The sequence below is a fragment of the Dipteris shenzhenensis genome, chromosome 3, assembly GCF_047967505.1.
Source record: "Dipteris shenzhenensis isolate YYH24624 ecotype China chromosome 3, Dip_SZ_1.0, whole genome shotgun sequence".
Classification (NCBI taxonomy): Eukaryota; Viridiplantae; Streptophyta; class Polypodiopsida; order Gleicheniales; family Dipteridaceae; genus Dipteris; species Dipteris shenzhenensis.
Window position 1 is genome coordinate 55,184,123 of NC_141598.1, and position 25,790 is coordinate 55,209,912.

Genomic DNA, 25,790 nt, shown 5'->3' on the forward strand with positions numbered 1-25,790 from the left:
GGTTTTACAGATTATGTCTGGTATGACAAACGAAGACGCATTCTATGTTTATTGAAAAAAAAAAAAAGATAGATGTCTGGTGTGACAACGAAGACGCTTTCTCTGTTTAATGAAAAACAGGAAAGGTGCTTGAAGCACAGAGGCACCCTTGTTAATACGTCTGGAAGAGTATGAGAAAGAGCTTACATTCCATCTTGTCGGCTGTCTGATGAGAAAAATATGAACAACAGAAGAAGTGAACAAAGAAGAGAAAGATCGACGAAAGTCTATACGAGTGACAGTCATAAATTAGTATGTTACTCTCACTCCCTGGTAGCGAAGAATCTCGCCAATGAGTTCTCCTTTCCCAGAACCCACATACCTCCCACAGAGCTTCCCATCCCGAATGAACAAGAAGGTCGGCACCTCCACCACATCCATCTTCTTCAATAGCCTCATACAGTCCTCGTTCTCGTCCCCATTCATCCTTGCAAACACAGCCGTGTCCTTCATCTTCTTTGCCAGCTTCACAAACGTTGGATATACCTTCACGCACGGCCCGCAGTGCTTTAGCCCCACGTCCAACACCAGCAGCTTGCCGTCTTCTGCATGCTTCGCCACCAGCTCCTCCACATCTTGCTTGTTGTGCAGCTGCAGAATGGGCGCATCCGGATCCCCATAGTAGAGCACGTCGCCCAGAAGTTCGTCCGGCCCAATTCCTTCCTCTTCGTGGATTATCTCCTTGTTCTTGTAGAAGATGAAGTGCGGCACTTTTTCGATCCCTACTCGTTTGCACAGCTCTTTTGTCTCTTCCGACTCGTCGCCCATCACAAGAATGAAAACTGCATCCTGACAGTTGAGGCTCAGCTCAACCATCGATGGATATATCTTCCTGCTATTTGGACTGTGACTCGCGGCATATTCCACGACAACAAGCTTGCTCTTAGCAGCGATCAATGCATCATCGAACTGTTTCACGGTGTGCACCTGTATAACCTTAGCGTCTTGCTCATACTTCGCCTTTTCGGCAGACCTGCTCTGCTGAGCTACGCCGGAAGAGGCCATGGGAGCTCTCAACATGTGATGAGAGGACAGGCCTTTCCATTGGACAGTTCTTCTCCAAGAGCTTGAAGGTTCGCTCGAGGCATCATTGAGGGGACCTCTCACTAAAGTCGCCCGAGACGGACTGGCAACGACGGCAAGGTAACCATGAGATCCTAAGGCGCAGGCCTCACTGTTGAGGCCAAGCCCAGGTCTAGAGAGGCAGAGCGACATGGTAGAGCTAAGAGACAAAGAGAGACAAGGGAGGAAGAAGTGCCTGGGATCAGAAAGTCGCACCGAACCGGAGATGCATGGGCACGAGGGATTGAAGCTCCATGGATCACTCCATTTAAAGAGAGATTGAGGAGGGAGAGGTGAGGGAGATTTGAAGGGAGGGGAGAGGGAGGAAGATGCTGGGATCGAAAGGAGGTCGATGCTTGGTCTGATGGTTGTGAAGAATGGATGGCGTTTGTGTGGCAACCGTACCTCACCTCTTGCCGTCCCTACGTGTCGCTCTCCTCTTCCTTCTCTATCAACACAACCTCCTCCTCCTTGGGGGCCCTCTAGCATGCAACGGTTTACACTGCTCTCTTTAGTTCATCTTCCTCTTCCTTCCACCTCTAGCATCCGCGTGTTACAATTCTCTCTTAGTCCCCTATGATATTTTGAGCAGCCTTCGATGTGACTACTCTCTCAAGATATTTAGTGCTTTTGGGCATACCGTTGCTTTAATGTATTGCAATGCAGACCGGTGCTTTAATGTCGTGATTCAAAGATGGGGGGATATCAAATGGGTTGAGATTGTAATTTTGTGGAAAAAAATCATGGAACATAAATCTTCCCTATGTGTGCATGCACAAGCACAAAAGTCTAGGAATTAAACATAAACGTACTAAATCATGCTAAAAACATCATGACCCATCCGTGTAATAACATAACCAAAACAAAGGTAGCAGCATCATTGCACTAACAGCAACAACAAATGGTCAGTATATCCATGGCACTCTCTTAATAGAGACAACATGAGCAGATCAAAACTTAAAAGCAAAGAGTACAAGAGGAGAACAAGAAGCTTAAGTACCTAAGTGATGGTGTTTGTTAAAGGTGAAAGAGATGCATAGCATCAAGTGAGTGAGATCGAGAGCAAGGTGAAGATGTTAGGTGAGATCAAGAGCAAAAGAAGACAGTGGCCAAGAAGGTGGATGGAGAGGAGGAACACTCGTACAAAGAGAAGCTAGCTATAGAGGAGATGATGTGACAAGGCAATGAGGTGGCCTTAGGAAGACTAGAGGAGCAATTTGAAGATTAAAGCAAGAAGAAGCCTTTAGATGCATGGGTTTTGTTGCTCGATGCTTACATAAAGCCCTCAATCCCTTGCTTTTCACTCCTCCCCCTCTCACCTTTTTTTATTTAACGTTTCAAAGGGTGAACATAATAGCATACGATCATGTTTAAAATTTCTATAAATTGCACTAGATAATGCATGTCCCAGCATGATTTAAATGGTTTAAGAGATGTAACCCCTCGTAAACATTTGTATATAAGTTAGATTCATCCCAAAAATGTTCAAATAGTCACTTGTGAATGGAAGATGTCTGTGTGTGTGTGTGTGTGTGTGCGCGCGGTTGTGTGTGGTGCACATAGAGTACATAACTATTCAATGTAAGTGGATGCTTTAATATATTTGAAACATAAGGGAATTTTAAATAAACTAAAAACCATATGACATATGTTCAATGTAAGGGGTTTTGTAATATATTAGAGTCACATAAATATGCATGCAAAAAGGATTTTTTGATTAATAAAATTCAAACATTTACATTTTTATAAGGGGCAAGGTATGTTGGACGCATTGACCCATATTATAGGTAGTAGCTTAAATATTACCCCTTGAATACACGCTATTTCAAAACACACACACACGCGTGCGCGCGTCATGTGTTTTGTTACTCTACTTTCTTGTGGCATTAGCTATTTACTTGTTAATCCCATGCTCTTTATAGAATTCGCAAACTCGGCTGAGTAAAACTCACCCCATTTGTATATAAGTTAGTATATAAACCTCTTGCTTCTATAGAGTCCAAATGGACACTCTTGCTTAGCTAGCATGATGCAATTGGTCTTCATGGTTCTACCACCTTATGTTTTTCTTGAAGTAATTGTGTTGCACCTCTACAAGTTTCTCCTTCTTGGACTTAGTTTGGAGACTCAATCTATTGCTCTCTACATGGGTGGATATGTCTTTGGAACAAGGCCCAATCTCTTTTTATGTGTGAGATGGTGAAATGTATTCTCACACCTCTTGATATGTCCATCATTTGAGTTGGTGGATCTACCACCCTTGCATATGAGGGACACATCTCACATCTAGGAGTCTTCACATGGCATAAGGCTACCATTTCATCCTTCACTTTAATCTTGTTTTCTTAAACATTCAAAAAGCCCTTTTGAACACTACCAATTGGGATTTTGATTCAAAAGGAAAAATTAGTGCCTTCATTCTCTTATTTGCATTGATATATCTTGTTGTGCCAATTCTCACATGTGACATTGGCATTACTTTGTGTTCTTGCCAAAACAATAGGCATTATTAGACCCAATACAACATACAAGCTCTTTTCAATTGATCTATTATTATTAAAAAACACATCATGTTAAATTACACAGCGTAGTGGAATAGAAACTGAAAAAAGAATAGAGAGTACACAACAAACTAGAGAGGAACAAACTTTTCCTTCAATACTGATATAGTATAGATGATGGCTCCATCCACCCGTGCGCTCCCACAGTGGAGCTTGGATGGCGATCTAGACAGATACTAGGTGAAGAGCTACTAGTAGCTGGAAGATCTGATCTAACACAATGGATTGGAAAGGTCACCTCTTTATAGCTATGAGGGTGGTAGTCAGATCAACGTAGTCGATCGAGCCAACCAGTCAACCTAGTCGGTGGAGTCGACCAATCAACCTAGTTGGTGGAGCCGACTAGTCGTTCATGGAATATTTAGGGAATATTTCCTATACCTTCGCCTCGGGGGCTCTCGCCCTCGAACCCCCACCAGAGGGACCGCTAGCCCCTAGACCCTAGCGAGAGCAAGGGGCTCTCACACAATCAAGACAATGTGCCTCGTTGTGCTACCAGCTTACCTACCCTGCCTAGCCCATAGGCTAGACTCACATAGATCACCTTTCTACCATCAATGGTCTCATTGATAGACCTCATCTGACATGCAAGTCAGGATCCATCCGGTGTCCCGGGCTCACACATGGCTTCTCCTCATATGGGGGCCTTACAACTTGAGCACCTTGGACCACTGGTGGTTACCAGGAGGGTGGGGCATTGAGCATATCTAACACATCAAACTATTTTTTTTAATTGGGTTACATAGTTATAGAACTATATATTCCAGATACTATCAATACCAAAGGAGGCAAGATTGGGACAATGTTCAGTGTGACTTGCGTGCTTAGCATTAGTTGCTAAACCTCAAAATCAATATGCATACCTAAGCAAACTATGTCATAAAAGCTTTGGTCACTTGACCTTTAAAAGTTTGATCTAACTGAAAGACTCTCCACAAGTCTATTTAGAAAGATATTAGTATCTCTTACAATATGGGTAATAGAAGCTCAAAAATCATTTCTAACTTCATGGTCTAGAAGTACTCGATGAAGTTGCACTCTATGTTTGCATGAAAACGGTTTCAACTCAGAAAATATCCATGTAAGGATTGCTTTTTCTATTTCTTATTATCTTACTTGGCACTCCAGTCTCCACATAACATTAAAGTGGAGAGTGAGTAGTCTGCCAAAGCTATCATATCAAGTGTATAAGCATAACAAAGATTTTTAAAAACATTTCCTGCAAGAAGTATACAAATACTGAATATGTATCCAAGGACTAGGTGAATGCATGTGTTTCTCTTTAGCAAAATTAATAAACTTTGTTTTTTGAATATACGTGACAATAGGAGAGTTATTTGCCAAAAGAATTCACTTCTATTATTAAAAATTCCATTTAAGAATAGATTATAAGACCATATGACTTCTAGGCTCTTGGTGTTATGGACAAATTCGAGAAATCTCCCCGCTTCCCATGCATGCTCAAATTTGAAAGCTGAGCCTCAATGCGGCTAATGAGTTTAAAAAAGGTATTCGATTTTTACTCAAAATAAGATGGTGCACCTTTATGATGCCTAAATAAAAAGAGGTGTATCATAGGTGACAAATTTAAAAAATTGGAGCACTAGGAATCAAAATTCTTGGGGGTTTAATATCTTGGATAAATTTTCAATGTTTTTCTTTTTAGATATTCCCTTCAAAAAAGGAGAGCCTAAGTGGGCTATTCTACCATCCGCATCCATGAGAAATGATAGCCTAAAATGGGCAATTACCCTATAAGCTTGGTGGATTGATGCATGTGACTTCACTGAATGGTGCAAAAAACATAACAAGTATCTAAATCATGTCTCACGATTTGGTTTGATATGCTACATGTCCCAATTTGATCAAAAAAAGAAGTTTGTCAAAGTTTGGCAATCAACAGATTCTTTAAAAAAACTTGAATACCATGTGTCGCCTAGATTTTTGTCCCAAGCCCAAACGAGCATCTAATTTTCTAAATTTCTCCTTTAAAAAAACACTAGAATTCATTCTCAGAGCCCTCTTTCAAATAAAGCACTTCGATTTGTGAATCCCTTCTTAGTGCTTCAATATATTGGAAAGGGTATGACTCAAGCACATTCTTTATGTCCATGAGTTCAAAATAATGCACTTTCACAAATGCGTGGACCCTACTATCTTGTGACAAGTCTTGTAAAGAATAATATATTAATATTCAAAGTGAGTTGAACGCTACAAACACAAATATAGAGTACATGTATACGTATACATACACTACTCTCTCTCTCTCTCTCTCTCTCTCTCTCTCTCTCTCTCAGGTCGTCCTGCCCGTCCTTCAACACCTTCAGCAAAGGCGAGAGGCCTTTGGTACCATGAACGAAAGCTTTCTCGAGCCAGCTCGAGATCTCTGAGGTGGTCATCCCATAGAAGGCACGGAGTTTCTAAGGAGTCCAGGCTCTGACATCCTGGGGGAGGGGCCAAGACAGGGGGGGCCTGAGGATCACAATCAGTCTGAAGCGTTTGGCGGCGCAACGCCACCGCAGGTGCACGTCACCCTCGGACCACTGAGTCTCGAGAAGCTGCCCACCGGACGGGCCTAACCTGAGCATGCATCTGCTCCCTGAGAGCCTCCCAGACTGAGTCGTCTGTCCAGGTCTCAGTGCCGTCGCTAAGGAATGTGAAAGCAAAGCTAGGGCCATCCCTAGGGGCCAAGGCGGCTATCTTCCCATCCGCCCCTTTGCGGAGCAGGAAGATACTGATGTCGAGGCAAGCAGGGAAGGTCCCGAGGTCGGCCACATCCAAGTAGTCCCAGGGGCCAGATCTGTAAAAGTCGCAGGGGAGCGCTCTCTCCTGAAGCTGAGGCCCATCAGAGTCTGCCACTGAGGGGCTAGCGGACAGAGAAGCCTGCTCTGGTGGTGGTGTAGACTCAGGGTGTCCTGCCAGCGGAGGGGGAGGGGGAGGAGGCTGGGGGATAGGCAACTCACACTCCTCAGGGGCGACTAGCGGAGGAGGAGGAGGAGGGGGAGCGGGGGCTGCCCTCGGCTGAGGAGCCGTCGGTGCAGCTAGCTCTGCGGGAGAGCTGAAAGAGGCGGGGGGGGGGGAGGGATGGGGATGCATCTAGAACTGGGGCTGAGAAGGAGGGGGAGGAGACTGAGGAGGAAGAGGAGGGGGCTGAAGCTGCGGGTCGGGAGGTATGGGGTGCAGCTGGGGGATGGGCTGGGACTGAGTGGGAAGAGGCTGGGGAGTGGAAGAGAGGGGGACCTGAGGCTGTGAAGGGCGGGCTACCGTCGAAGAAGATGCTCTCCCAGGTCCCTGGGGCGGCTGCCTGTCAGGTCTCTGAGGTGCTGCTGCAGGTTGGGTAACCTCTGCCTCCTTGCCTTTATCAGAAATCTTCTTGTTCTTTCCTCTTTTCCTTCTAACCTCAGTCCAGCCGCCAGCTAACTCTGGTCCAGACTCCGGCTGCCTCTTCTCCTCCTGGCGTGGCTGCCCAGAGGGGGGGGGAGGGGGCAGAGAGGGAGGGGGCGGGGGAGGCCGAGAAGAGCTGGCAAAGCGTGGACAAACAGCCGCCAGGTGCCCAAAGCCATGACACCTCAGACACTGTCCTGGCTGTCCGGTGACTACCATACTCTGGGTGATGCTGCCAGCATCTGTCACGATCTCGATCACTGCAGGGAGAGTCGCAGGATCCGCCAAAGCCACACGGACTTGGGGGGCTCCTGCCGTAGTCACCGCATCGGCAAAAGTGTCGTGCATAACCCAGCCAAAGTGGGAGCCCAGGTCCCTGACAATCAGTCGCAGCTCAGCAGCAAGACCTGGAAAAACTAACGTCACTGGATGGCGAGGTATACGGAACCGAGCATCAAAATCCGCTGCGCCGAATCCACGGTACCACGGGACTATCATGATAATCTTTCCATCCACTGACGTGGGGGAGCCAGCAATCAGCTTACTCGCAGCTTTCGCATTGGAGAGTTTGAGCCAGAAGATGCCCCTTCCCATAAGGGCCACCTCCTCAATATGGCCATCCTCTAGCATGAGAGTGGACTGGAGCCAGTCCCTGATGGCTGATCTGGAGGGGGAATGTCCAATGACTCTGCCATAAACAGAGGTAAGGGCAAAGTCATTGGCAACCTCCTGAACCCGAGATGATTGTTGCTCTGTCAGGATGACGTGGTAGGCATCTGGAGAGGGAGGGTTCGACTGGGCCTCCGGTTCCGGGCAGGGAGCCGCCATATCGCCAAGACAAACTGCGAGGCTTCCGATGGGGAAGAGGCTGCCACCCAGAAAAAAGGGGGGGATAGATGTGGGAGGGTGGAGCCTGGGTGTGCGGAAGACGGGTGCGGAGGCGAAAAACGGGAAGGATGGAGGGCGGAGGGCGGAGGAAGTGGGATGGGAGGACAAGAAGCGGAGGTGGCGCGGGGTGGGGGAGTGGGGGCGAAGAGCGGGTGAGGTGAGGAGGCGGGAACGGGAGCGGGGGAGAGGCGGAGCGGGGCGGGAGGACGGACGGGGGGCGGGGTGAAAGGGTGGGACGGAAGGGACGGGGTGGAGCGAAGGGGCGGGGGGGGCGGGGGCGGAGGGCGGGAAGGGAAGGCGGGGGTGGAGCGGAAGGGCGGAGGGGCAGGAGGGGGCGGGGGCGGTAAGGCAAGGGGCAAGGGGGCGAAACGGGAGGCAGGGGGGAGCGGAGTGGTGGCGGGGCGGGGTGGAGCAGAGGGGCGAGGGGGGGATGGGACGCGGAGCGGCGAGGGGGTGGGCGTAGCGAGGGGGGGCGGAGTGAGGCGGGGGTGAGGCGAGGTGCGAGGGGTGAGGGCGGAGAGGCAACGGTGAGGGGGTGAGGCGGAGGTGCGAGGGGGTGAGCGAAGGTGCGAGGGGGTGAGGTTGGAGGGCAGGGGGTGAGGCGGAGGTGAGGCAGGGGTTGCGAGGGAGGGCGCAGCGGCAGCGACGGGTGAGGGGAGGTGAGGGCGGAGAGGTAGGGGCGGGAGAGGTCGAGGCGAGGAGGAGGGGCTAAGGGAGGTAGAGGTACGGGAGGGGAGGGGGAGGCTCGCAGGACCAGCTAGACTGAGCATTTGGAGAAGCTAGAACTGGAGGGTAAGGGATTATCAGAAATCGTTAGCTCGTTCTGTCACTGAAGGTCTTCTATTCGGGTTACAGAATTGTTGACTCAATTCATGCTCAGTAATTTTCAATGGAGCCAGGATTATCGATTCGTTATGCAGTCACGTGCATCGGCTTTGTTGTTGCACGTTTGAAGCGCAGGCGCTATTTCCACTTTACGTTCTTCGAGCTGGGCTCTGGGTATTTGCCCTTGCTTTCTCGATTTGATTTCTTTTTGCAGATTTGCCATTCCCCATGATCTAAGCTGAGACAATAGAAGAGGATCCTGCGGTTATACTGGGCTAATCTCTAGGTAAGGGATTGACGCCGGCTGAGTTTGATGCACCAGGGAGACCTTATACTCAGCCTACGCCTTGGGAAAAGCTGTGAACAATATGGGGCTAAGGAGCGACAATGCACGGACCATAGCACACCATGACAACATTTAATACAAGGCCACGGCTGAAATAGGATATATATGGTGGTTGTGTAGGATTCAGAAAAATTAGACGGGTAAGTGTTGGTGAAGAGACAGGTAGTTGTGGTGGTTGTGCAGGATTCAGGAAAAATCAGATAGGTGGTGGTGTAGGTTTCAGAAAATTTGATTGCCCACAGGCTCAGAGCATGGCAACACAACAGGAGTTGACTACCCCTCCTCATCTCCTCGTATTCCTCTCATCTCCTCTAAGGACTATGGTGCAAGCAAGAGTACCTCCAAGAGGCTATGCCAAAGAAAAACTAAAAAGTTCCCTTTATCAATTGAAACTGCCAAGCTGCATTCCAAGGAGATGGGTAGATAGACAGATAATGGCCACAAGGGCAAAGGATGAGTCTCAACCTCAGGAACCGCTGTTGAAAGCTATAGATCAATAATGGATCAAACAAAATGTGGAGTTGACATAAAAAGTGATTGATTTAACAAAGGAAAATCAAAATGTGGAGTTGATACAGAGAGTGAGTGATTTAACAAAGGACGTTAATCAATTGAAAGGATCAAACTCTGATTTGAAAAAGAAAATGAACTATTAGCTTGGGTCAATGTAGACCTCGATGTCGCCTTGGGACTAACAAGAAAATTGGTCGTTATTAACATGTTTCATCTACTGTTGGCACTCATAAATTATGAGTTCAGAAAGGTGGCTGTATTTGTTTCAAGGACAACGATTAACTCAAACGGGCTATGCTATAGTCGGTTTAACTTCAATCAAAAGATCTATAGGGTGGATGTTTCACATGAAGATGATGAGGGGTAGTCGGCTCCTGTGTTGCCATGCTCTCAGCCTGTGGGGGAGCGTTGTGCCCTCCCCCCCCTTCGCCCTCGCTCTCTCTCTCTCTCTCTCTCTCTCTCTCTCTCTCTCTCCACTGATGCCCCCGCCCTTCTTTTCAACTTTTTAAGAACGTTGACAAAAATCTATTCTTGAAAAAGCGTAAAGAGCAAAGTCGTGTAGTTTTTTATACAAAAAGACCAAGGAGACAATTGAATCCTCTCTTAGTCCATCTTTCAAGCTATCCTCAAATAAATTAAGGATTGAAGATTTTTCCAATAGACTTTGAATGGGAATTCATGTAAGAAGCAAAAGCCCCCCAAATAAATTAATGACTTTGAAATGGGAATTTATGTATGAATATAAGAAGCAAAATCGTGTGACGTTGGTCTCTTAACCCATCTCCCCATCAAACCCCCCTTGCATTAACACTGATGATAGGTAAACAAATTGTTGGTATCAAGATTCTTGGTCAAGTATTCCATTAAATAGAACAACCAATAATCTTAGAGCAGCACAAAATGAGCATGTCCTCAACGCGGTTGTGGCCCTTATTCATGGTAACGTTTCACTTTTGGAGATCGGGCGAACTATGCAGTTGGACAACCCTCTGGAAATCTTAGACTGTTTGCACCAGTAGTCGCGTGCAATCGCCTATGATTAGCAGTGGGCTTGCTTCAGAGCCCATTTAAGACCAACTTATGTGCATGTGTTGGGGTCTATGGAACCTTGGAAGCAAGCATAGTTTTATGCAAGGTTAGAAAACAGAGTGCTTCTTCCTAGTGGCATGCCATCATTTCATCACATGTCAAGTTGGGAGAAAAGGATAGGGCTCTTCAGTTGTTTCAAAACATGCAACATTAGGGAATAAGTCCCCCTATGCAAGCAGAGTCATTTAGCCCTCAAGAAAAGCAGCAGAATAGCGTAGAACCAACCAAAGTCACATTTTTGTGCACTTGAGAGGCATGTAGCACTATAGGAGCCATAGGACTAGGGAGCAACCTTACTCACATGTTTGCTATTTGGGTCGACAGGGATGTTTAATCTTTTTCTGCATGTCCTGTGTTTGTGGTCAACGGCGTCGAAGATTTCGAGCTTTGTTTGTAGTGTTTGGAAGATGTAGTTGTGTGCGTCTTTGGTCGTGTCTATGTAGAAAAGGTGCGAGACCGTGCACTTCTTTGGAACCGGCCTTGCGTATGGGTTGTTTAGTACGTGAATGTCCTCGGTCATCTGTGCCCCAATGCATATTTTGTTTAGCAAGTGGAGAAACGGTCCTTCTTGCTGTCACATGGGGCAGCATAGTTTATAGAAGTGGATTTGCGTTGCCCAGCAAGAGTCCAGTAATGATGTTCCTTTTGACTATTGTGAGAATATGAAAGCATCCTTTATCGGGCTTGCTTGGCAGAGATCACCGGAAAATATTATGTCAACTCTGCCAAATGGCTCGTTGTGGTTATGCTTCAACTCACTCATGCGCATATTGGCTGCAATAAATGTGTTCAGCCCCACCAGTGAGATTTCATCGATGACCACGAGCTCCACGTTTTTGTAAAGAGCAGAAAGGGTTTGTAGCTTGTCCGCACTGAGACTTGTGTATGCACTTGCCAACAAAGGTAGGTGCAAAGCTGCATGTATCATGTTTTTGCCAATTCCTTTTGCCGCTTTTCCTATGTAAGCCAGAAGGAGGGCCCTTGGTAACATAGGGTTTGTTGTTTCTTTGTGGATGTATATTCGGTTTAAAGCTTGGACAATGAGCATGACGGTGAATATTTGCGTTGCCTGATAGGAATAGTTTGATTGTGTCTTAGGCCTCACCCTTATTTTCAAGAGGATGTCATCTAGTATGGCTCATTGTTCAGGGTTTGTTTGTTGTACCAACCGGTAATTATATATTGTTTGGTAGGACGTGCTCTGGACATTGTGTTTTGCACGTTTCTTGTTTCTTATTTTTATTTCTTGCATTTCATTCTGAAGGTCAAATTTCTCAGTGTTCTTGTTTGCACTACTAGTTTGGCTTGTCGAGGACTCTATGATTGATTTATTGCATGATGAAGGTTGTGCACAAGAGTTGATTTTGTTGAATGCTGCCTCATTGGAAGTGATTATTACAATGTTTGCTATGTACATGTCGTGCCAGGTGTGGAATGTTTCGTCCAGTCAATGGTCGAGCGAGGAAAAAGGCAAATACAGCAAGCATTGCTCCCTGTAATGGTCTTCTTATTTGTTGTGTTTATTGTAGTTGTTATAGCATATTATTCTTCAGTGCTTTCTTGCCCTTGGGATCCCTTGTTTGACTGTGAATTTTCTTGCAAAAGAAACCAGGCATGTGCTGCTCAGGTTTGCCTGCCACCTCAGGTAGTTTGAGATTATGTCATGGAAGAAAACGTCTGTGCTTGTTGGGTACAAATTCTATAAATCGACCCTTCTTTTTAGGACCAATGTACAATCGTCTGGGTTTCTTGTGTTTATGTAGACAAACTCGCTTGTGATGTGGCAGAAAGAGGTAGTGGAAGGCATAGGTAAACTGCTTGTTGTGCACTTATGTGTTGAGTGTTCAATATTGCATTTTTGACATTGCAAATTCTTTCGTTGGATAGACTCTTGCTTTGGATACTTTGTGTGATTGCTGCTTTTACTGAGTCATTTGTCTCTTTGTTGATTTTAGTCATGAACAAAGTACAGTACGAGGCTGCACCATGAGGGTTTAGAACAAATTGGATATCTGTGTTTGCCCCCATAGTTTTATCATTGTTTCGTTGAAATTGTTGGTGTAAATGTCCCTTGGTTGTCAACAAGATTGTAGGTTGGTGAATGCTGCTACATAGTGCTAGTATGTACTCCTCTTCATCCATGCCTATTTTGCTAACAAATGTCGAGTTCCCCCTCCAAACCTTCCCATAAGCGTTAGCGCCTCCACTCCGAAATGTCAGCTTCTTCTTCGACTTCGACCGCGAGCAGACAGTTGTTTGCAGCCTCCCAGTCCTCACCATGAGCCTACACCTCGTATCCTGGAATGTGAACGGGTTTCACTCTTCTGGCACCCGTGGTCCTAGGAAGCTCATTTTGAGACAGGAACTTCAGCCAGCAGTGATTGGTCGTTTGGATGTACTTCTGCTCCAGGAGCACAAGCTTTCTGCGGCTCACTCCCGTAGATGCGGGAAGATTCTCCCTGGACGCTCTCACACTTATTGGGAGCCCTCGATCGGCGCACTGGGGAGGAGTGGTGGTGTCTGTACTTCCGTGGGCGAGCAGCTAGCCCAGGGAGTTTTCGGTCATGGCACGTTGATACCAGGCCGTGCCCTTTGGGTAGGCCTGGAACTGGAGGGCTCCAGAGTTGGAATCCTCAACATTTATGCTCCCACAGATCTCCGTTGCAGAGCCACCTTCTGGAGGACACTTACAGGGATTCTCCCAGACATGGATTCCTGGATTGTTGGAGGTGACTTCAACAATTTGGAGACCTTGGAGGACCAGCAGGGCAGAGGACCGGAGTTTACAGGTATGTCTCAGGCAGAGCAGTCCGCTTGGGACTCTTTTATCTTTGCGACAGGAGGTAGGGACAGTTGGCGAGACCCGTCCTTCCGGCGTTGGCATGGGAGCTTGGACTTCTCGTGGGGCTTCCGCAGGGAAGGAGGCAGACTCCTGGAGAGGCTGGATAGATTTTATGTTAGTGATTGGACCATCAGCAGAGGCGGTCAGGTGGGTATAGTTCCAGGGACGACACTTTCCGACCATGCGCTTGTGCTCTTATCATTAGACTCGGCAGTTCAGACCCTTCCCCCCCGCTCATGCCGGATTCCTGACTCCATTTTCTCGAGGGAGGACGTGCGCAGCAGTATATGCAGTCTTTGGGACAGAGACTGGGGCGAGTGCGTGGATCTGGTTGATTCGGTGGCGCAGGCTTTGCAGGAGTCCAGCCAGATCTGCCAGCTCGCAACCCTACAGGTTCGACAGGAATGGTGGGGTAGAGAGAGAGCTCTTCGGAGGGACCTCGCCTCCATTTAGCGACTCCAGCAGGCATCCCCGGGCTCAGAGGAGCTTCGAATCCAGGCCCTTCGAGCCACAGCCCTTCTTGAGGAGACACTCCAGCGCCGCTCAGAGTTTTCCTATCACGCCTCTCTCTCCTTCTGGGCTCGGAAGGGTGACCAGATGTGCAGGGAGTTCTTCAGGACGCATGGCCAGAGAGCAGCAGGTGATCAGCTTCGGAGTCTCAGGATAGCGGAGGGACACATCGTTACGGATCCGGGAGAGGTCTTGGGGTTGGCCACCGACTTCTACAGGACCCTTTTCCAGCAGGAGCCGCTTGACCCTCGTACTCAACATTCCCGTGAGGAAGTGTGGAGGCACACTCCATCCCTGGTCCAGCCTAGCATGCAGGCGATGCTGTTGGCACCGTTCACCACGAATGAGATGCTGGAGGCCTTGATGGCCATCGATGGGCAGAAATGCCCAGGTGAGGATGGGCTATCTCGGGCATTCTTCACCTCCTTCTGGGACCAGATCCATCAGCCCCTCCTAGCAGCTCTTCAGAGGATTTTCAGCAGCGGTTATATGCCAGAGAGCCTCTCCTCGGGACTGATTTGCCTCATCCCGAAGGGAGGAGATAGACAGGAGATCCATCAGTGGCGCCCGATCACTCTCCTTACCACTGCCTACAAAATCCTTGCCAAGATGATCAGCGCCAAAGTTCGGCCTCTACTCCCAGACCTCATTCATGACACTCAGACAGGCTTTGTCCAGGATTGCAGTATCCTGGATAATGTCTTTACCTTCTCAGAGGCGGCGAAGTGGGCTCAGCACAGTGGATCACACCTAGCCATCCTACTTCTTGACTTTGAGAAGGCCTACGATCGAGTGGACTGGTCCTTTCTGGAGGGGACTCTGGAGCGACTAGGTTTCCCAGCAGGATGGATTCAGGGTATTTCAGCTTTGTACAGGACAGCTTCTAGCAGAGTCATCATTGGCGGCAGGATGGGTGAGCGTTTTAGCTTGGAGAGATCAGTGCGTCAGGGCTGCCCCCTTGCTCCTTACCTGTTTCTCTTCTTCGCCGAGGCTATGACTTACTACCTTCGGGCGAGGTCTACAGGGATCAGGGGAGTTCGCCTTCCACTCCGGGAGGACACGGAGCTCTTGGACTCGAAGTACGCAGATGACACAGCCCTGTATGTCCAGGACGATGAGATGATGTTGGAGAGGGTGAGGATGGCCCTGGAGGTCTTCTGTTCGGCTACTGGTGCGAAACTCAACTGGAACAAATCAGTTGGTTTTCTCACAGACCCCGGGGCGTGTTCTCAGTGGGGGAGGTTTTTGGGTTTCAGGTGGATCCCACGGGGACAGACAGCTAGATACCTTGGTTTTCAGGTCGGCCTGGATATCACGCCAGCTCAGCAGTTTCTCCCGGTACTAGATTCCATCCGACGGAAGCTGGCTTTCTGGAGCACTGCTAAGCTTTCCCTTGCAGGTCGTGCCCTGGTAGTCAACCAGGTCCTCCTAGCCACGGCTTGGTATGTGGCTTCCTATTGGTGTTTCTCGAGATCCAGCGTGGCATAGCTTAGGAGGCTGGTTCGGAACTTCCTTTGGTCCAGGGAGGATGGCCTCAGAGATACCAGAGCCAGGGTTGCTTGGCAGACAGTCATTCTTCCGCAGGCTGAGGGTGGCCTGGGGGTCATCGATCCAGAGCTTCAGAGTCAGGCCCTGTTAGGCAAGCTAGTCATCCGCGGTTTGACCCCGGGGGGGCAGACGTGGAAGATGCTACTTTAGCAGGGGGTCGGTTCTTGTGTCCCGTGCTGAGGTGGAGAGTGGATCCCGTCCCTCAGGTGGATCTTCACTTCCGCCCCGCTCACTCAGCCCCGTTCCCCACTCGTTCGTAGCCTCCTCATGGTTTGGAGGTGGCTCCGCCTCAGTCTCATTCAGTCCCCTCCTAGCTGTCAGGAGGAGATCGATCGCCAGCCGCTTATCTGGAATGATCAGGTCAGAGATGCCGAGGGCCTTCAGTTGGGGAGAGATCACACATCAGGTGGGATGGCTGGATGAGGGGGCCAGCCCGGTCCCTTCGAGTTTCGAGGGACACGTACATACATTTGGAGACGGCTGATCTCGCAGACGCAGCTGGAGGTGCCCGTGGAGCCCAGGCGAGACGCACGGAGATCGACGGCACGATCCCAGCTGATTGGTTGGTTCCACCTGAGCTTTAGATCCTCATGCCTGGTGACGACCATTGGCTGGGACAGTTCACCCCCCGTGGCATCCCACTGGTGGTCGCAGGACGTATGGACGACTCCTCTATTTCCTTCTTCGCGGTTATGGGGGATGGACGATTTAGGAGAGAGGATGCGCTCATCGACCCCCTACTCCCATGGCAGAGGGTTCGGGTCGTAGGCCTCTTGGGGAAGGTCTGGCGTACCGATCCTAGCATAGAGCAGGATCAGCTGCAGCTTTGGCGACTCTAGCTCTGGGAGGGGCGGGCCTTGTCAGAGCTTGATTGGGACCCAGGAGAGTGGAGATGGCCAGAGATTGTGACAAGACAGGGGCCGACCTCTTTCTTTGCCTACAGCACGACTTTGGGCAGGCGAGTTCTTGGGAGGATGCAGAGCCGCCCCCCCACCCAGCGGCCCAGCTGGTATGCACAGGGTATTTCCAGGTTCTTTTTGCAGGCCTTCTGGAAGGCCTTGTGGGAGAGCTGGCGGCCGCGGAAGATCTCCTACTTCCTGTGGCATCTTGCCCACAAAGGTCTTCCAGTGGGGAGCTGGTTGCGGCAGATAGGCCAGGACGGACGCTGTCAGATCTGCCATGAGGATGAGGAGTCACCAAAACACTGCCTGTGGAGCTGCACTCGTACCCAGGAAGTGTGGAGGTGGACTTTCGGGATTCTTACTCGCGCAGCACCGGAGCTAGGTTTGATCACTTGGGGCGCGTTCTGTTGGTGCAGCACCGCACCGAGTTTTCATCACTTATTCGAGGCATGCCAGCAGAACCCCACTTTCCTTATCACACAGGGGACGTGGGGGCCGCTCGAGGGTATCTTGCAGCACCTAGCAGAGGCTGATACAGGAGTTCAGGAGAGGCAGCCAGTCTGAGAGATTATTAGCAGCATCGCAGGGTGGCACATTTGGACCTCGCGTTGCGCGCAGATCCTCGGTGGCACCTCCTTATCGATTGCCCAGATCATGACAGATATTTGGAGCGAGATTATTCATACCCTCAGAGGCCAGTGGGACCAGATTCAAGGAGATTCCCAGGCCGGTCGGAAGAAGCGGAGACGCTTCCTCCGGGCTTAGGACACACAGGGCCTCTTCTTCGAGCAGACTTCGCAGGGCCTTCGGTGGCGCTACTCACCACCCCGATGGCTGTTCATTCACACTCGCCTTATCCCTCCGTGAGAGAGAGATTTACTTTTTTGTTACCTTTTAGGGCTGTGTCCGATTTGTGAACGCAGCCCGTCAGCTACAAGCTGACCTTTTGTATCTTGCTCTCGAAGTAATATAATTAGCACTGTTTTTTCGGCCAAAAAAAAAAAAAAAGCTTCTCCAAATGCTCGTTTATTGCAGATTGACAAGATTGTTGTATGAAGCTAAGCAGCCACAACGTGGAAAGAAATGGGCAAAACACCTGGAGTGCAGCCCAAGGGAATGACATCCATGACGATGATGTTGCGGGCACCTGCGTTGTGTTGATTTTCGATGCCTCTCAGTCGCATAGCTTTCCGATAAAGGAATCGTCTGAATACGTTGATTGAATGACAATTTGTGGCATTACAAGCAAGTGAATTAATTAACCTGTACATGACATTCCTCGCTCCAAGGGCAGCCAATCAAAGGTGAATGAATGGATCGAGTTGAAGCCTCTTTCTCGCCCCATAGCGCCACGGTGATGAGAACAAGATCGTCGGCAAGTATCGAATCGGAATTCACCTGTACAAATCGGTAAGGATACAAGGCAATAATCCGCTCTGATCTTATCAAATGACAATTATCCCAAGGCTGGCCGTAGAACACGTCTCTCTCTCTCTTTCTCTCTCTCTGTCTTTATTTCTGCCTCCAAACGAAACAGATCTTACCTTGATATAGTCGCGCAAGGCAGATGGTAATCACAGCGAGGAAGAAACCGAAATCAAAGCAATCCAATCGAAAAGCCAAAAGCATGGGTTGCCTTTGGTTTTTGGCCTAATCGGTGTGGTAGGCTTAAGGCGAGATTGTACTTTGAAAGGAAAATTCTCATTTAATCGTTAATTGCGATTGCAGCTGTGCAGGTGCAAGCATTAGTGTTAAGATGCACACATACAATATATTGCTATGTGAATGCAGGGCGAACCGAGACGTAGAGCAAGAAGGGGACGAAGCAAGAGGGACAGCCGGACCAAGAATTGCCGTAGGGAGCTTTCCAAAGTACGTTTACAGCGATATCTTGAGGATCATGGTCGCCGTGTCGGCAAAGGAGTCTCTGAAAACGAAGATGGAGGTGGGCTATCGGCAAGGGACACATGTGAATGACCTGCACGCAGTGAGCTATGTTTGCTCTCTTTGCAAGAACTAACAAAGTTCATTGATGGGCAATACCAATTCATCCACTAGCTTCGAGCAACCTGTGGCTAACCGCTTTCGTGCTCCTTTGTTGTTGCTGCTATCTGTATTGAGAGTACAGTCTGTAGTTGTTGTAGGTGTCTCGTAGTAGTATCACGATCCCTCCGTGCATGAGTCTGTCGGCTGTCTTATGTCCATCTTTTCCTCAATGAAAAAGAGTTTGTTCCCCCCTTTGTAAGAGAATTACTTCTCGTATGGCTTCTCCATGCTCCTGCGGTTAATCTAAAGTACTTGGGATTTGATATCGTAATGGAATTCCTCAACGTTTGTCGTAATTGGAATGACGAGTCTCTTTGCACGGGGCAAGATGCATCACCATCCTCAACAACTCCCCATCTCAAGGTGGATCTTTGATGGTTAAATTGCTAATCAATTCACCTTGGATTGGATTTTGAAACTTTGGCTCACCTTTCATACTTGGATTGGATTTTGAAATTTTGGGTAAGCCTTAACCCATGGCCGTGAGACCTTCCATCTCCTCCATTCCATTGACCTTCTATCTCTTCCTTGCCCCTAAAGCCGCCTCTTGTCTTTCCACCTCCTCCCCAAAGCCTGCCTCTTGTCTTTCCACCTCCTCCCCCCTCCAAGCCTCCATCCAAGAGCTCCTTCTTGGTGACACGTGGCAGGCTCTTCTCCTCCAAGCTGCCACGTATCCTCTCTCTTTTTTTTAAGTGTTCGTGGTTAATAGGTTAAAGATGAATCATTACATCAAACAAACCAGTACTTTTACGACTGTATTTTTCTTGACTGTAGAAGATGTGGGAGTTGCAAGGAGCTCTTCAATAGAGAAGACTCCAAGCCTTGTGCATGCATCATCAAGCCCCGTGCTTGCTACTTTTGCAAGTAGACCAGCCAAGGAGAACCTGCCCAAAAACTCTCCCATTCGCAACACAACACGAAAGACGTTGCACAATGCATTCCATGGCGTTGCACAAGAAGCTTACGCACAAGGTGAGTTGCAAGTGATGGTTCCTCTTTTGTTGAAATCACGTGGAACTTCATTGAAGTGTTACCTTTCATTGTTTGATGTAGTGGTGGATCTCATGTTACGAATGCCATGCCACTTAGACTTTAAGACAGAAGTAGTGAAGCGAGAAAAGTATTGCAAGCGCGAGCCAGTGCATGTTAATCTAACCGCACGAGTGAATGCTTCTGCAATTCATATGTACAAATTCAAGCAAACTCTGCGTGAACGCAAGAGTTTCACCAAGCGCAAGTGCCTTGACAAGCTCTTGCGATGACGTAAACTAGGATTGCTTCGCACATTGTTTGTTTCCTTTAAAGAGAACACACTTCTTTTTTGTTTAGATTAAGTGAAAGAGTGCTTGAAGCCCACCTGGTCGAGCAGTAGTGAAGGACGTGCAAAAAAAACCAAGTAGTACTATCATCATCTCCTTTGAGGTTTTGCAGTCAAAATCATGGCACTTTCAAGCTTTTGTTTTTACTAGCATTGTTTAACATGGAGTCTTAAGTTGTTTCCCAATTAAAAGCAATATCATTTCATGGGGATGAAGTAACGAAAATTCAAGATATACAAGTAAAAGAGAGTTCACAGCAGAAATATGCAACCCCAATTTGCACCTTGCATTATCTGCCATGACATGCAACATTTAAACACTCATAAAGGCAGTTGGTTTACACAAGAATGGAGCAAAAAACATTTCAACGTATGTGAATAAAATTTTAGTGCAAACAAACAAATTGTAGCTTAATCTGCATTGTTTGTTCTTTTGCAACAAGCAAGCAACACTCTAGCCCAAAGAATGAATTGGAAAATGAAGTAAAATGTAGTGTACGACACTAACATTGTACAAGCACGCCTCCTTAATTCTCCCTTCAATGCAAGAGCATTGGTACCAACAAACAACAACTTCGTTGGTGGGGGCAACTCATTGCCAATCTACGGAGTGCAACAACTGACCGGTTGTATTCAAAAATGATCCATGTTTGAAGGGAAGTTACTTGCCAAGTACGGATCGTACAAGGTGCAAAATGCTAAGTACCCAGTATTGTTGCACACGCATCTGACTAATAAGTCATGCTCGCACACTGTCACCTTGGCTATTTCACAAACTTACCTCTATCAATATATAGACTTCTTGGAGGTGGATTGCTTCTATCGCATGGAGGGAGCAAACGTTCAAAAGAGGGCGCATTGTGAAGGTGGCACCTACAACTAGTACTCACTGCATGTAGTTTGCGACGACTTGCGTGATTCATGCCGTGCCATTTGATGGCCTTCTTGAACTTCTTCCTGAAGCCTCTATTTGTGACTATGTCCCATGGGCTGCTAGCTTTGCAGACGACAAGGGCGCCTTCACTCACGAATGCCATGGCCACTATAGCCTTAGTCATCATAAAGGTTGGAGGAGAGGATGGTAGCGAGGACCAACTCATCATAGCTGATGAGCCACATGATGAGGATTGCACCACGATGAGCGAAGTTTGGATGCCTTTCTTGCGTTTTCCTTGATATTCATTCACCAAGATGCATGATCTTACTTTAGTTCTCTGTAGCTGTCCTTTATGAATGAACACAAACAAACTCTTACACGACTCATCCAAGAATTCAATGAAGAGGGGGTTATCATGTACACTTTGCACAACATATAGTACAAGGGCAAAGAACACACTTTACGTGTATGACTTTACCATTCTGGATGACATTCCTGAAGGTGAAAACCAAAGACATTCTCAAAACGACTTTTGTTAGCCAAGTTGCACGCCTTTGTTATGGCACGAAGGTATATCGTCTCCTCCTTTTAATTCAACAATGTCGTAGTAAATTGACTAACTTTTGTCTCCTCAAGTTTTCAAAGTTCTTCCCTTCATCATTGTCAACAATGACTTAGTGAAGTATATATGCGATACCTATGGCGGTGATCGAGTGAGCCGAGACCCTCTACATCCATTTTGCTTTGATTGCAAAAGTCTTCAAACCATCAACATTATGCCATGTCTCTCAACACGCATTACATTTCAAGATTTGTGATCGCTTATGAGTGAACAATGTAGGAGGTTTTTACCTTGTATGTTTCACCTTGGGATGGAAATTTTGATACGTTCACATTCACAACATAGCATTGTCAACACTAAGCCATTTTGCCTTTGACTTGAACTTTTGTGCACGTCCACTATTCTTCAATTTGTACACATGCTATGGATTTAGACACTTTGTTGCTTTCACAAGGGTTAAGAGAAAGCAATGCCTTCTTGAGAAAATATCCACACAACACAAATGTGCTGAAATGCATTCTGAAAAGTTCGTTCACTTATTACAATGACATTGCAAGCACTTTGTTTCATCGCATATCGATCGAGGAAGAAGAGGTTGCCCGCCCTTGGCACACGATTGCAATCGAGCTAAGCAACAATGCCAAGGAGACACTTTGCATCTACTATGTTAGAAGAGTGGCTCGAACTTCATCCACATCCTCCATGCTAATCATAAGTTGCCTACATTTGTTTTCGTACACCACCGCAATGGTATTCATGTTGTTCTCTTACAATGGGACGACTCTTTCTAGTATCCTCACAATAGAAGCAACAAACTGTAAGGAAAAAACTGCTCTTGAGTGAGACGACCACACCACCTACAATCAACCTTCTTGAAGTTTGCAATACAAAGCGTGCATATGTCACTTGGACTTTAGAAGATGAGAACTTGATCCACTTGCTCAATTCAAATCAAACCTTGCCCACAAAACAAATTACAGCCCTCTTTGCTTTCAAGTTTGCAGAACAAAAGTGCATAGTGGCCGGCGTCGTTTTAAAAAAACATAGGATCAAATTTAGTTACCAACCAACAGGCACGAGCACCCTCTGCAAATGCAACACCATGGATACAACAAATGGCCTCGGAAAGAATTCCAACCACAGAGAAAACAGTAACTCTCAATTGCAAGAGGTGGAGAGGAAAGTCTTCACCGCAATCGACAAATGCAAAGCAAGTCTTGGACATGCATAGCTTTTGATGCCTTTGCTGAGGCTCTCTTAAGTTCTCAATGGCAATGAAGAAAGCCTCCCACGAAGCACCAGTAAGTTTAAGCAACAAAAGCATTGATCCCTCAAATATCCCAACCAGCAAGAAGGCATTATGCTCACTATGCTGCTCTAACTCAAAGAGTAATAAGCTTCCTTTGTTGCGCAAGGCAAACATGCCAATGAATAAAGAAACACCATAATTAGAAACAAACCCAAGATCTTTAATATTGTGCAAGGTTTCTATCTTCTGACGGAGACAACTAGTGGATATGTTGCATAGAGATTTTGACACTCTAGAGTGTTCATGAGTTATGATTGTACGGTGTTCTAGATTGGATCCCATTGTTCAAGTTGTTGCAGAGCACTTGAAGCAACTGGAGGTGCAGGTTCATGGATCAAATGATGAAGACAATCTTCAATTTGTTCTTGAGAGCTTCTGCAAGGGAGATAATGAAGCAGTCTTTCGACAAAGTGGGTATCAGACCACAATATCATTGAGAGGTGGTTTTGGATAAAAGGATGCAAGAGCCCAACTGTTAGCCCCTAAAGGAGGAGTGCAACAGGGCTTCACACCTGTAGCAATATGGGTGAACAGAGTGCCATATGGGCAGGGCACGTGTGGAGGGACTGGGAGAGAGAGCTACCACAGGGGTAGTGACATAACATCCTTCTTAGGGATTACTTATAGGCAACCACAGGATGTACGACAACTGGAGCAGCCAGTGATTGAACTGGTATTGCAGGTATAGTATTGGTTGACAGCAGCACAAGTACAATCTGCAAAGTCAGTCAGACAACAGTACAGGATAGGGCAGCAACAATACAGTAGCAATACTGATACAACAGGGAGTACAAACTGCAGTCGACAGTACTACAGCAGGGTCAAGCCAACTGTCATGTGGAGCTGGCTCTACCATCGTGCGGTGTTCTAGTAGGAGTATACATACAGCAGGGATCCAGCCAAAAGAGCCTGAGGTTAGTGCCCTACCTCAATGTGTGTTTGACGCAAGTGTTGGTGCAGATTTGACAGGTTTCTGTGCATGGTTTTGACATCTGTACATGAGGTCGTTTATGGCTGAACAGCTGTGTAGTTCCTCCATATCAGAAATTGGCATCGGAAGTGACGAGTGATCTCTTTTGCAAAACTATATTCCACTGCATAGGAGTTGGCTGTAGCAAAGCAATTATATTCTCTGACATCATCATGCTCCAAGTGGCAAGAGGGCATCACAAATGGAGTTTCAAAACCAACTCCTACGCAGTCCAACTTTTAAGCTTTATATGAGATTGCATTTTGAGCAAACCACTACGCAAGAAAACCGCTATGCATGATTTCTATATATGAGATTCTCTCTTTTTTATTAGACTGCATAGGAGTTGGGCTGACAACTCTACTTAGGAGCTGGCAGTAGCAAGTGACTCTGTTCTCAGATTTGACTTGATATTCTTTTCATCTACAACTAACGGCTGTTGAAACTTCATAGACCAGTCAGAAATTATATTAGAAATAAAAGCTCGTTGTTGAGAAATGCCCATACTTCCAGGCATCTACTCATATCACATGGGTAGGCTTCAGATTAATCAAGCACATGTACATACCACGTACAAACTACAGGGAAACTTTAAGACACCAACTCACGTATACAGCATCACTAAGGTCGGGTAGAGGCTGCTTCCTAAACAGATGATCCAGAGGATATCTCTCACGACCCTAATTATATTCCTAGTGGGACAAGTTGCTCTGATAATTCCATACATAGCCAAGAAGTGCACGAAGAAAAAACTGAGCTAGAAAGATTGATGCTCTCCACTCCAACACAGGAATTACTCCAAAGGACACTTGCCACTAATATTGCAGCCAGTGTCTTTGTGACTACAAGGAAGCAATTGAATTTCAACCCTCTCCCACCACCTCCAAATAAGAAGAAAAAGAAGCCTGTCAAAGTTCAAGCTCAAGCTTAACCTTAGTGCACAAAATGTAGAACCCATTGGACTGGGTTTCTAAAGACCCGTGGAGTCTCTTGGGCAAACCCAATGCTTTCTAAAATACGTCCAAAAACAAAAGAGAAAGAAAACAAGAAATAAAGAGAAAGGAAGAAGGTGACTAAGCAAAAATAAACAAGCAAATCAAGAACAAAATTGACCAAAAAACAGGAATAAATCTTTCTCTCTCTCTCTCTCTCTCTCTCTCTCTCTCTCTCTCTCTCACACACACAGTTGCTTCCGAAGTAAGGATCTTATTTCAGAAAATGCTGTAAAGACTAGCAATGACTACCATAGTCCAACAGACTATGATCTCACATGTAGTACAATACTCAATTAGACGAACTGGCAAAAAGTGGGGCTTTCTTCTTGAGGTTTAGAGGATAGGCATCCATTGTTATTATATAAAGCCTTGATTCTGCTTTCTGCAACGTAAATATACTTTTCTCCAGCCTTGAACTGAGCAGAATAATAACTTCAGAGCCTGCATCTGGGAATAGAGTACTATGCCGAAGATAATGATACAACTTTCAACCAGTGGGCCTGAGAATTCCACTATGACGTAAATCTATAACAATTGTGTATCACAAAATCGCAGATCAGCTTGCGCATGAATTTGGGCTCTCGTAATGATGCTAAAGATTGCAAATTTAAGCAATAATCCAGATCGTTCTCTTTCATCCATTTAACCTGAACTCAAAATCTTTACTGCCAGCCTTCTTCAGGTAGTTGAAATGTGCTCCCAAGGCCATCCAAAACTGAAAAGGAATTTACCCATCAGCACTCGAAACCATCTTGCAGCATACATACAGGTCTTACCATTTCCGCAAAAAATTATACCCAAAGATGTTCGGACCCCTTGATCCCTCAGTTCGGTTACAACATTACTATTTGGACTAGAAAAAACTTCCCTCCTCTTTCCTCTCCTGCAAGATTCATTCCTTGAAATGCCATGTCTAGGACTTGAAATTGTTATTGTTTATTTATTTATGACGTTTCAGAAAAGGACATTTTCTCCTTTTGCAATTTCCAATCATGTCCACAGCAAAGACAACATTGCAGAAAGCTGAAAAGGCATAAGGAAGAACATACAGATGGAAAGCATTTGTATGGAATGTTGTACTCTTTGCAAGTTGCCTTCACTATCGGATGAATACAAGGGTAGTACATGTGGCATACACCTGGAAACAAATGATGCTCAATCTGCAAACACAATCCTGTGTTAGTGATAACCAGCTCATGTATTT

The 25,790-nt window shown here is 46.9% G+C and overlaps 3 protein-coding genes across 3 annotated transcripts in view; 1 reads left to right on the forward strand and 2 right to left on the reverse strand.

The window, feature by feature from the left end:
• Positions 1-255: 255 nt before the first annotated feature.
• CDSP32 (chloroplastic drought-induced stress protein of 32 kD) lies at positions 256-1,463 on the reverse strand. The gene has a single exon (XM_087370009.1). The coding sequence runs from the start codon at positions 1,252-1,254 to the stop codon at positions 289-291; it is 966 nt and encodes a 321-aa protein (XP_087226135.1). The 5' UTR covers positions 1,255-1,463; the 3' UTR covers positions 256-288.
• Positions 1,464-17,836: 16,373 nt separating this feature from the next.
• LOC147904024 (uncharacterized) lies at positions 17,837-18,643 on the forward strand. The gene is made up of 2 exons (XM_087401968.1): positions 17,837-17,919; positions 18,238-18,643. The coding sequence occupies exons 1-2, from the start codon at positions 17,867-17,869 to the stop codon at positions 18,527-18,529; spliced, it is 345 nt and encodes a 114-aa protein (XP_087258094.1). The 5' UTR covers positions 17,837-17,866; the 3' UTR covers positions 18,530-18,643.
• Positions 18,644-24,817: 6,174 nt separating this feature from the next.
• The window catches only part of LOC147904025 (acyl-lipid (8-3)-desaturase-like), a 42,172-nt gene continuing 41,199 nt past the window's right edge, over positions 24,818-25,790 (reverse strand). Inside the window, exons 12-13 of the mRNA XM_087372673.1 lie at positions 25,636-25,746; positions 24,818-25,301 (exon numbers count right to left, since the gene is read on the reverse strand). Coding sequence (XP_087228799.1) covers positions 25,221-25,301; positions 25,636-25,746 — 192 coding nt within the window. The 3' untranslated portion in view covers positions 24,818-25,220. The remainder of the gene's footprint in view (positions 25,302-25,635; positions 25,747-25,790) is intronic.